This window comes from Dendropsophus ebraccatus, chromosome 4 (genome assembly GCF_027789765.1).
Source record: "Dendropsophus ebraccatus isolate aDenEbr1 chromosome 4, aDenEbr1.pat, whole genome shotgun sequence".
Taxonomy (NCBI): domain Eukaryota; kingdom Metazoa; phylum Chordata; class Amphibia; order Anura; family Hylidae; genus Dendropsophus; species Dendropsophus ebraccatus.
The window spans coordinates 4,068,031-4,081,294 of NC_091457.1; the positions used below are offsets into that span (position 1 = coordinate 4,068,031).

At 49.0% G+C, this 13,264-nt stretch overlaps 1 protein-coding gene across 1 annotated transcript in view; it reads right to left on the reverse strand.

The window, feature by feature from the left end:
* TRIM66 (tripartite motif containing 66) overlaps window positions 1-13,264 on the reverse strand; it is a 40,407-nt gene that overhangs the window by 10,275 nt on the left and 16,868 nt on the right. The window contains exons 11-17 of the mRNA XM_069968021.1: window positions 12,014-12,269; window positions 10,842-10,899; window positions 9,729-9,903; window positions 6,878-7,260; window positions 5,724-5,859; window positions 4,320-4,394; window positions 3,843-3,995 (exon numbers count right to left, since the gene is read on the reverse strand). Of these exons, the coding sequence (XP_069824122.1) occupies window positions 3,843-3,995; window positions 4,320-4,394; window positions 5,724-5,859; window positions 6,878-7,260; window positions 9,729-9,903; window positions 10,842-10,899; window positions 12,014-12,269 (1,236 nt within the window). The remainder of the gene's footprint in view (window positions 1-3,842; window positions 3,996-4,319; window positions 4,395-5,723; window positions 5,860-6,877; window positions 7,261-9,728; window positions 9,904-10,841; window positions 10,900-12,013; window positions 12,270-13,264) is intronic.

Here is a 13,264-nt window from a genome sequence, read left to right on the forward strand (position 1 = left end):
TGTGCCTCTCTACACCTGTGCTTCTGCATCCTTACATCTAGGCCTCCCTATACCTCTCTACACCTGGGCTTCTGCCTCCTTACATCTAGGCCTCACTATACCTGTGCCTCTGCATCCTTACATCTAGGCCTCCCTGTACCTGTGCCTCTCTACACCCGGGCTTCTGCATCCTAACATCTCGGCCTTCTTATATCTGTGCCTCTCTACACCTGTGCTTCTGCATCCTTACATCTAGGCCTCCCTGTACCTGTGCCTCACTACACCTGTGCTTCTGCATCCTAACATCTAGGCCTCACTATACCTGTGCCTCTCTACACCTGTGCTTCTGCATCCTTACATCTAGGCCTCACTATACCTGTGCCTCTCTACACCTGTGCTTCTGCATCCTTACATCTAGGCCTCACTATACCTGTGCCTCTCTACACCTGTGCTTCTGCATCCTACCATCTAGGCCTCACTATACGTGTGCCTCTCTACACCTGTGCTTCTGCATCCTTACATCTAGGCCTCCCTGTACCTGTGCCTCTCTACACCTGTGCTTCTGCATCCTTACATCTAGGCCTCACTATACCTGTGCTTCCGCATCCTTACATCTAGGCCTCACTATACCTGTGCCTCTCTACACCTGTGCTTCTGCATCCTTACATCTAGGCCTCCCTGTGCCTCTGCATCCCTACATCTTGGCCTCCTTATACCTGTGCCTCTCTACACCTGTGCTTCTGCATCCTTACATCTAAGCCTCCCTGTACCTCTCTACACCTGTGCTTCTCCATCCCTATATCTATGACTCCCTGTACCTGTGCCTCTCTACACCTGGGCTTCTGCATCCTTACATCTTGGCCTCCTTATACCTGTGCCTCTCTACACCTGTGCTTCTGTATCCTTACATCTAAGCCTCCCTGTACCTCTCTACACCTGTGCTTCTGCATCCTTACATCTAGGACTCATTATACCTGTGCCCTTCTAAAACCTGTGCTTCCGCATTCTTACATCTAGGCCTCACTATACCTATGTCTACCTATATCTAAGCCTCCTTACATCTAAGCCTCTCTATACCTGTGCTTCCCTTTACCTATAGCCAAGCCTTCTTACATCTAGGCCTCCCTAAACCTGTGCCCTTCTACACCTGTGCTTCCGCATCCTTACATCTAGGCCTCCCTGTACCTGTGCCTCTCTACACCTGTGCTTCTGCATCCTTACATCTAGGCCTCCGTATACCTGTGCCTCTCTACACCCGGGCTTCTGCATCCCTACATCTAGGCCTCATTATACCTGTGCCCTTCTAAAACCTGTGCTTCCGCATCCTTACATCTAGGCCTCCCTATACCTGTGCCCCTTTACACTTGTGCCCCCTATAGCTATCTCTCTATACCTATATCTGAGCCTCCTTACACCTGTGACTCCCTTTATGTATGTCTACCTATATCTGAGCCTCCTTACACCCTATGCCTGTGCCCATACAGTTAGATACACTGCCGCCTTCTGTCACATATCCCTGTGCCCCTTCATTCAGTGACACCTCTCCATGGATATAACTTTTCTGTATAGATGAGGTGCGGCCGTACGGTTCTGATGGGTGAGGCTGTATACTGTGGACACTGAGATGTGATCTATCCTCCTGTGCTCCATTATTCCTCCCCCCGTCCTCCTCTTATATTTCACTCTCTGGTATCGTATATACCCCACCGGCCGGCCACACCAGATCTGTATTACACAATGAGATGAATTGGCGCTGGCTCAGGTATTCAGGAGATATCGCGTCACTGCAGAAATTACATGAATTGTCTTCATATTATGGGCCCCAACGATGGAAGCCTGAACCAATATTGATATAGTCTGAGCAAACACCCCCCACCCGGGCGGGCGAGGCTGGTCATGGTGACTACTCTAATATTACACACCACAGAACTGTCACTGCTCCAGATCAGCTGTTAAATCCTCCATATCGCTGCGTAATCTGCTGCCAAAGGCTCCGCAGTAACAGGGATCCAAGATCTACCAAGAAAATGGCTTCTTAAAGGGGTTGTTCACAAAAAATTCCTTTCAAATCAACAGGTGCCAGAAAGTGTCAGAGATTTATAATCTACTTCTATTAAAAATCGACAGCCTTCCAGTACTTATCAGCTGCTGTATGTCCTGCAGGAAGTGGTATTTTTTCCAGTATGGAGAGCAGGAGAGGTTTTTTTATGGGGATTTGCTGCTGCTCTGGACAGTTCCTGACATGGACAGAGGTGGCAGCAGAGAATACACCACTTCCTGCAGGACATCCAGCAGCTGAAAAGTACTGGAAGACAAGATTTATTTCATAGAGGTAAATTACAAATCTCTGGCACTAGTTGATTTAAAAAATATTTTTTTTTGTGAACTACCCCTTTAAACAGGCCTTCCTCCCTGTCTGTGGAGGGATTGGGTTACACATGCTGGGCAGCAAACAATGTACAATCACCTATGGTGAGCTCCACATTACATGATGTTAAGCAGCACATTATACCTTGTATCAGAAGGGCATACAGTGGAGGAGGAGAAGGAGGACTCATGGGAACTGCAGTACTTCACACTGATCTGTGGTGCCTCACCTGGCCAACACACACACACACACACACACACAGAGATTGGTGGACACACACACACACACACACTGAGATTGGTGGACACACACACACACACACACACACACACACACACACTGAGATTGGTGGACACACACACACACACACTGAGATTGGTGGACACACACACACACTGAGATTGGTGGACACACACACACACTGAGATTGGTGGACACACACACACACTGAGATTGGTGGACACACACACACACACACACACTGAGATTGGTGGACACACACACACACACACACACACACTGAGATTGGTGGACACACACACACACACACACACACACACACACACTGAGATTGGTGGACACACACACACACACACTGAGATTGGTGGACACACACACACACTGAGATTGGTGGACACACACACACACACTGAGATTGGTGGACACACACACACACACACACACACACACACCCACACACACCTACACACACACTGAGATTGGTGGACACACACACACACACACACACACATACACTGAGATTGGTGGACACACACACACACACTGAGATTGGTGGACACACACACACACACACACACACACACACACACACACACTGAGATTGGTGGACACACACACACACTGAGATTGGTGGACACACACACACACACACACACACACACACTGAGATTGGTGGACACACACACACTGAGATTGGTGGACACACACACACACACACACACACACACTGAGATTGGTGGACACACACACACACTGAGATTGGTGGACACACACACACACACACACACACTGAGATTGGTGGACACACACACACACACACACACACACACACACACACTGAGATTGGTGGACACACCTACACACACACACCTACACACACACACCTACACACACACACACACACCTACCTACCTGTAGTGCCTCTGTCCATGTCAGGAACTGTCCAGAGCAGGAGAGGTTTTCTATGAGGATTTGCTGCTGCTCTGGATAGTTTCTAAAATAGACAGAGGTGGCAGCAGAGAGCACTGTGTCAGACTGGAGAGAATACACCACTTCCTGCAGGACATACAGCAGCTTAAAAGTACTGGAAGACTAGAGATTTTTTTTTTTAATAGAAGTAAATTACAAATCTCTGGCACCAGGTGATTTAAAAGAAAACATTTTTGGTGAACAATCCCTTTAAAAAGAGTGCCCTTCATGAATTGTACAGTTTGTCCCCCATAACGGCATATCCCACCCCCCCACCTCTACTTACGTAATTAAACTTGGCACAGTTCCAGAACATGAGCCGTATGTCAGCCACCAGCTCCTCGGGGACGGAGTAATGAGGGATGTGCCGCTTCTGAAGCTTCTTCCGGATGATTGACAGGTCCATTGGCCTCTTTATAATCTGGTAATAGTGACGTGCCTTCATTAAAAGACGTGCATATAACAAACACAGCAATTAGAAGAATAGAAGAATCCAGACAATCCAGCATCGGGGGAGGGGAGGAAATAACTGACTGCAGGAGTGGTATAACATGGTCCTTCTCAGCAGCACAGAGGAATCAGGAGCGTGTAAGGAGCAGCTCCGCTAGAATGGACTGCATATAGGGGGCCGGCTCGGCCAGGGGTCTATGTCAGTCATCTCATAGAGGGGGTCCCAGGTGGGGACAGGAGAAAGCTCTTTGTGATGACAAAGCAGCATTATACATTATAAGAGCGCCCCCACTGGGCTGGGAGTGATACTCACTACTGGGCTGACTGGTTCCTGGAACGGGACACTCAGGCTGTTACAGTACAGGGACAGCACCAGCTTCTCACACTTCTGTGGAGGGAAACAACCGGCTGTAGCTTATAATACTCCACCACACACGCTATAATCTACAGCCACATACAGAGTGTATCACACCCGGGAGGATTAGATACACAGACACATACAGAGTGTATCACACATGGGAGGATTAGAGACACAGACACATACAGAGTGTATCACACATGGGAGGATTAGAGACACAGACACATACAGAGTGCATCACACATGGGAGGATTAGAGACACAGACACATACAGAGTGTATCACACACGAGAGGATGAGATACACAGACACATACGGATTGTATCACACATGGGAGGATTAGAGACACAGACACATACAGAGTGTATCACACATGGGAGGATTAGAGACACAGACACATACAGAGTGCATCACACATGGGAGGATTAGATACACAGACACATACAGAGTGTATCACACATGGGAGGATTAGAGACACAGACACATACAGAGTGCATCACACATGGGAGGATTAGAGACACAGACACATACAGAGTGTATCACACATGGGAGGATTAGAGACACAGACACATACAGAGTGCATCACACATGGGAGGATTAGATACACAGACACATACAGAGTGTATCACACATGGGAGGATTAGATACACAGACACATACGGATTGTATCACACATGGGAGGATTAGATACACAGACACATACAGAGTGTATCACACCCGGGAGGATGAGATACACAACCTCATACAGAATGTATCAGACATGGGAGGATTAGACAGCCAGACACATACAGAGTGTATCACACACGAGAAGATTAGATACACAACCTCATACAGAGTGTATCACACCCAGGAGCATGAGATACACAACCTCATACAGAGTGTATCACACTGGGGAGGATTAGATACACAACCTCAAAGAGTGTATCACACCCGGGAGGATTAGATACACAGACACATACAGTGTATCACACTCAGGAGGTTTAGATGCATGTACAGAGTGTATCACACACGGGAAGATTAGATACACATACAGAATGTATCACACTTAGGATGATTAGATACGCAACCACATACAGAGTGTATCCAACATGGGAGGTTTAGATACAAAGTCACATACAAAGGTATTACACATGGGAGGATTAGATACACAGCCACATACAGAGTGTAACACACTAGGGGGATTAGATACACAACCACATACAGAGTGTATCACACATGGGAGGATTAGGTATACAACCACACACAATGTATCACACTCGGGAGGATTAGATACACAGCCACATACAGAGTGTAACACACAAGGGGGATTAGATACACAGCTCAGCAGTCAGTATTACAGGTGATACCCCCTCTTGCTCACCCTCTCATCCACCGGGTCTAGGTGCGGTAACATTCCCTCCTCGATCTTGTTCTCCCGGCTGTACCGCGTGTTATCGCAGTCATACTCCACTTCTGGCTTGTTCAGATTGCGGCACAGTGTACAGACCCATTCCCCCCTGCAACAAATACAGCAGGTCAATACCACATGCAGGACACTGGCGCCCCCTAGGTTAGAATTGTAGTATGAAGGTTAGATACATGATACAGAGCCATGTAAGCAGGGGGCAGTAGAGACCTGTTCCTGGCGAGGGCTCCTCTATATGACTGTATCTGCAGTCCCCGCACCTATAAGCAGGGGGCAGTAGAGACCTGTTCCTGGCGAGGGCTCCTCTATATGGCGGTATCTGCAGTCCCCGCACCTATAAGCAGGGGGCAGCAGAGTCCTGTTCCTGGTGAGGGCTCCTCTATATGGCGGTATCTGCAGTCCCCGCACCTATAAGCAGGGGGCAGCAGAGTCCTGTTCCTGGTGAGGGCTCCTCTATATCTGCAGACCCCGCACCTGTAAGCAGGGGGCAGCAGAGACCTGTTCTTGGTGAGGGCTCCTCTATATGACTGTATCTGCAGTCCCTGCACCTGTAAGCAGGGGGCAGCAGAGTCCTGTTCCTGGTGTGGGCTCCTCTATATCTGCAGTCTCCGCACCTATAAGCAGGGGGCAGCAGAGACCTGTTCTTGGTGAGGGCTCCTCTATATGACTGTATCTGCAGTCCCTGCACCTGTAAGCAGGGGGCAGCAGAGTCCTGTTCCTGGTGTGGGCTCCTCTATATCTGCAGTCTCCGCACCTATAAGCAGGGGGCAGCAGAGACCTGTTCCTGGTGAGGGCTCCTCTATATGACTGTATCTGCAGTCCCTGCACCTGTAAGCAGGGGGCAGCAGAGTCCTGTTCCTGGTGTGGGCTCCTCTATATCTGCAGTCTCCGCACCTATAAGCAGGGGGCAGCAGAGTCCTGTTCCTGGTGAGGGCTCCTCTATATCTGCAGTCCCCTGTAAGCAGAGGGGCAAGGCCTGAGGACAGGGGTGGCACTATTTTTTGTAATCTGGGATAACCCCTTGCAGCAAGGTGATATAAACAGCAGAGTGCCCCCTGTGGCGGAGGCGAGCACTGCACTACAAACACCTCAGTCTATAGAGGACATACCCGGGGAAGCTGAGCAGGGCGGGCACGTGGCAGGACAGGTGGTAAACCTTCGGACAGTTGTCGCAGCAGAGCATCTCGCCTCCGTTCAGACACACTGCACAGAAATCCTCGTTCTCTATATGGTCGGATTTCTTGGGGGGCGCGGTGGGGATTTTACATTCTTGGGGGTGTTCAGGCTCCACAATGTGTCTGATCTCCTGAGATCCCCCCGTATAAGACTGGATCCGAGGAAAAAGATGCGGCCTGGGGGGCTGTGGGGGCTGCGGGGGCATGGGATGCGTTGCGGCCTGGGTTACGGGGTCTGTGCCATACGGGACTGTAGGGTGCGGTGAGATCTCTGTGGAGGAGGAGGAGGCGGAGGAGGACGAGTTGTCTGCATTCACCTGCAGGAAATAAGCAGAGACATCAAACCCTATAGAGTCACCTACAGACATCCCTATATTCTGTATACTGTGCTTTACTGACCTAGACGTTCAGAGCTGCACTCACTATTCTGCTGTTACACCATGTCTCATCCTCCAGAGCTGCACTCACTATTCTGCTGTTACATCCTGTCTCATCCTCCAGAGCTGCACTCACTATTCTGCTGTTACATCATGTCTCATCCTTCAGAGCTGCACTCACTATTCTGCTGTTACACCATGTCTCATCCTTCAGAGCTGCACTCACTATTCTGCTGTTACATCATGTCTCATCCTTCAGAGCTGCACTCACTATTCTGCTGTTACATCATGTCTCATCCTCCAGAGCTGCACTCACTATACTGCTCTTACATCATGTCTCATCCTCCAGAGCTGCACTCACTATTCTGCTGTTACATCATGTCTCATCCTCCAGAGCTGCACTCACTATTCTGCTGTTACATTTGGTCTCATCCTCCAGAGCTGCACTCACTATTCTGCTGTTACATCCTGTCTCATCCTCCAGAGCTGCACTCACTATTCTGCTTTTACCCCATGTCTCATCCTTCAGAGCTGCACTCACTATTCTGCTGTTACATCCTGTCTCATCCTCCAGAGCTGCACTCACTATTCTGCTGTTACATCATGTCTCATCCTCCAGAGCTGCACTCACTATACTGCTGTTACATCATGTCTCATCCATCAGAGCTCCGCTCACTATTCTGCTCTTACATCATGTCTCATCCTCCAGAGCTGCACTCACTATTCTGCTGTTACATCATGTCTCATCCTCCAGAGCTGCACTCACTATTCTGCTGTTACATCCTGTCTCATCCTCCAGAGCTGCACTCACTATTCTGCTGTTACACCATGTCTCATCCTCCAGAGCTGCACTCACTATTCTGCTGTTACATCATGTCTCATCCTTCAGAGCTGCACTCACTATTCTGCTGTTACATCATGTCTCATCCTCCAGAGCTGCACTCACTATACTGCTCTTACATCATGTCTCATCCTCCAGAGCTGCACTCACTATTCTGCTGTTACATTTGGTCTCATCCTCCAGAGCTGCACTCACTATTCTGCTGTTACATCCTGTCTCATCCTCCAGAGCTGCACTCACTATTCTGCTTTTACCCCATGTCTCATCCTCCAGAGCTGCACTTACTATTCTGCTGTTACTGCAGCTTCTCCCCTAGCTCTCCACACCCTCCCCCCCCCTTCTTAAAGTGATACTGTCCCCCATTCCTATATCCAGAGTTCTCAGCACCTTCTTATATTGTGGACATTTCAGATCTTACCGTATAAAGGGTTTCTTGGTGGTCTCTCCCCTCATACATGTATGTCATAGTTAGTGGACAGTGCCGTATGGGCGTAGTGCCCCATATCCCCACCTACATCTGCGCCTTATGGCCCTGCCCCCTCTGTGATGTCATGAGTGCTTAGGCCCCACCCACTCAGTGGCATCTTCAGAATAGGCGGACCTAAAGGCATGGGCCCCACCCCCTCTGTGAGGGGCACTGTCCACCAATTATAACATGCATTTTTGAAGGGCGAGACCACCAAGAAATCCTTTATAAGGGTGCGTTCACACCTACAGGATCTGCAGCAGATTTGATACTGTGTTCAGTTATTTAAATGAAATCTGCTGCACAAAATCAGCTGCAGATCCTGTAGGTGTGAACGCACCATAAGGGAAGAATATAAGCTAAAGGATGGTGCTGAAAACTCCGGATATGGAAAGGGGTGGACAATATTACTTTAATAAGCAGAATGATGAGTGCAGCTCTGGGTGGGACTGTAGTCACTGACCCGGCCTCTGACTTACAAGAGTATGTCCATAAAGGTAAGTCAGAGGCCAGGCCAGTGACTCCAGTCACACACAGAGCTGCACTCATAATTCCATAAAGGTATAGGGCGCCATACTTAATAAGCAGAATGATGAGTGCAGCTCTGGGAGTGACTGCAGCCGGCCTGTGACTTACCTTTATGGACATACTCTTGTATCTGGCGCCATACTTAATAAGCAGAATGATGAGTGCAGCTCTGGGAGTGACTGCAGCCGGCCTGTGACTTACCTTTATGGACATACTCTTGTATCTGGCGCCATACTTAATAAGCAGAATGATGAGTGCAGCTCTGGGAGTGACTGCAGCCGGCCTGTGACTTACCTTTATGGACATACTCTTGTATCTGGCGCCATACTTAATAAGCAGAATGATGAGTGCAGCTCTGGGAGTGACTGCAGCCGGCCTGTGACTTACCTTTATGGACATACTCTTGTATCTGGCGCCATACTTAATAAGCAGAATGATGAGTGCAGCTCTGGGAGTGACTGCAGCCGGCCTGTGACTTACCTTTATGGACATACTCTTGTATCTGGCGCCATACTTAATAAGCAGAATGATGAGTGCAGCTCTGGGAGTGACTGCAGCCGGCCTGTGACTTACCTTTATGGACATACTCTTGTATCTGGCGCCATACTTAATAAGCAGGCGCAGAGAGCCGTCCTCATCCTTCTTCTGCGGCTGCACCTTAAAGGTGGGCAGCTCTCCGGACGGGGGAGGGCAGATCTTCAGCCGCTCCAGGCGCACGTACGGGATTTTGGTTTCTTTCTGTTCTGCCCTAAAATAAAGCAATATGATTTTCTTCTTACAGATGTTATACGGTATATTATACTATTATAGTGCATGACATGGCCGCCTCCAGGGTCTATGTGGATGAATGGAAGAGACCCCCACCCCGGCATCGGCTTATACTCTCCTATACGTATCGGAGGGAAAGCCACCACTTGCCCTCTCCATGCCGCACTCTTAGATTAGGGAACACTTATGGGCTTGTGCTTCTGATCCAGAGTATGATGAGCTCCATTCACTCCAGACTACGAGCCAAGATCCTGCACCGCCCGCCACTAATCGGACACCGCCTGACCTTGGTAACATCGTCCAGGAGCAGTCACCGATACACAGAGCACGGCAAAGGGGAAGCTTCCTGCCCGGTGTAACTATACTAGACATGTATGTTACTGATCCTAAATTATACTGCAGAGCTGCACTCACTATTCTGCTGGTGGGGTCACTGTGTACATACATTACATTACTGATCCTGAGCTACATCCTGTATTATACCCCAGAGCTGCACTCACTATTCTGCTGGTGGGGTCACTGTGTACATACATTACTGATCCTGAGCTACATCCTGTATTATACCCCAGAGCTGCACTCACTATTCTGCTGGTGGGATCACTGTGTACATACATTGTATTACGTATCCTGTACTATTCTTCAGAGCTGCACTCACTATTCTGCTGGTGGGGTCACTGTGTACATACATTACATTACTAATCCTGTATTACATCCTGTATTATACCCCAGAGCTGCACTCACTATTCTGCTGGTGGGATCACTGTGTACATACATTGTATTACGTATCCTGTACTATTCTTCAGAGCTGCACTCAGTGTAATGCAGCAGGTCAGTAGGGAGAATCAGGCATCAGATGTGTATGAAGCCTCTGTGGTTCGGGCAGTATTACATTCTGGCATTACCCCGGGGTGACATTACCTGTTTTCTTGTTGCTTTAGCTCCTCAGGGTAACGCCGCTGGAAGCGATTCTCTGTATCTAGGAAATCGGGCAGACAGAGCTCTATCACATATACATAGTATCACATATACACACACACATAGTATCACATATACACACACACATAGTATCACACACACACATACACACACACAGTATAACATACACATAGTATCACATATACACACATAGTAACACATATACACATAGTAACACATAGTAACACATATACACACATACTATCACATATACACACACACTATCACATATACACACACATACTATCACATACACACACACATAGTATCACACACACACATAGTATCACATATACACACATAGTAACACATATACACATAGTAACACATATACACACATACTATCACATATACACACACACTATCACATATACACACACATACTATCACATACACACACACATACTATAACACACACAGTATAACATACACATAGTATCACATATACACACATAGTAACACATATACACACATACTATCACATATACACACACATACTATCACATACACACACACATACTATAACACACACAGTATAACATACACATAGTATCACATATACACACATAGTAACACATATACACACATACTATCACATATACACACACATACTATCACATACACACACACAGTATAACATACACATAGTATCACATATACACATAGTATCACATATACACATAGTTACACATATACACACACACACTATCACATATACATACACATAGTATCACACATAGTATCACACATACACACATAGTATCACATACACACATAGTATCACATATACACACACATAGTATCACATACACACATAGTATCACATATACACACACATAGTATCACATACACACATAGTATCACATATACACACACATAGTATCACATATACACACACATAGTATCACATATACACACACATAGTATCACATATACACACATACTATCACATATACACACACACTATCACATATACATACACATAGTATCACACATACACACATAGTATCACACATACACACATAGTATCACACATACACATAGCTGTATCACACTCAGTCCAGTGATATGGCTGTGTATATTATGGGCTCTATAGTGCGGTGGGCTTCTCTTACCTGCCTCGTTCTTTATCTCCTTAATGACGGGCTGGGGGGGTGAGGGGTCCCTCCGGGGGGCCGAGGATGTATCAGGAGGGAAGCATTTTTTAATGGAGAGATTTATTGGTTCCTCGAACATATTGTCCAGCGGCAGCACCATATCGCTCATCGTGGCCGCGCTGTTACTTCCCACAGTGTTGTCAGGTGGTGGCAGCGGGGGTGGTGGGGGCGGTGGTGGCGGTGGTCCACTGCAGCTGAAATTCTCATTTTCTATCTGCAGAAACATGTACAAAGGAGAAGAGTTTCATTTTATTTCTATATGTTGGTTATAAGGCGCCAACATATTCTGGGGACGGCGACACAGAGGGCTACGGGACGGCGACACAGAGGGCTACGGGACGGCGACACAGAGGGCTACGGGACGGCGACACAGAGGGCTACGGGGCGGCGACACAGAGGGCTACGGGTCGGCGACACAGAGGGATACGGGACGGCGACACAGAGGGCTACGGGACGGCGACACAGAGGGCTACGGGACGGCGACACAGAGGGCTACGGGACGGCGACACAGAGGGCTACGGGACGGCGACACAGAGGGCTACGGGACGGCGACACAGAGGGCTACGGGACGGCGACACAGAGGGCTACGGGACGGCGACACAGAGGGCTACGGGACGGCGACACAGAGGGGTACGGGTCGGCGACACAGAGGGCTACGGGACGGCGACACAGAGGGCTACGGGACGGCGACACAGAGGGCTACGGGACGGCGACACAGAGGGCTACGGGACGGCGACACAGAAGGCTACGGGACGGCGACACAGAGGGGTGCGGGACGGCGACACAGAGGGCTACGGGACGGCTTCACAGAGGGCTACGGGACGGCGACACAGAGGGCTACGGGACGGCGACACAGAGGGCTACGGGACGGCGACACAGAGGGCTACGGGACGGCGACACAGAGGGCTACGGGACGGCGACACAGAGGGCTACGGGACGGCGACACAGAGGGCTAGGGGACGGCGACACAGAGGGCTACGGGACGGCGACACAGAGGGCTACGGAACGGCGACACAGAAGGCTACGGGACGGCGACACAGAGGGCTACGGGACGGCGACACAGAGGGCTACGGGACGGCGACACAGAGGGGTACGGGACGGCGACACAGAGGACTACGGGACGGCGACACGGGGTGCAGGATCGTGACATGATGACACCTGGGGTAAAAGACAGCGACACTTGGGGTACAGGATAACGATACTTGGGGT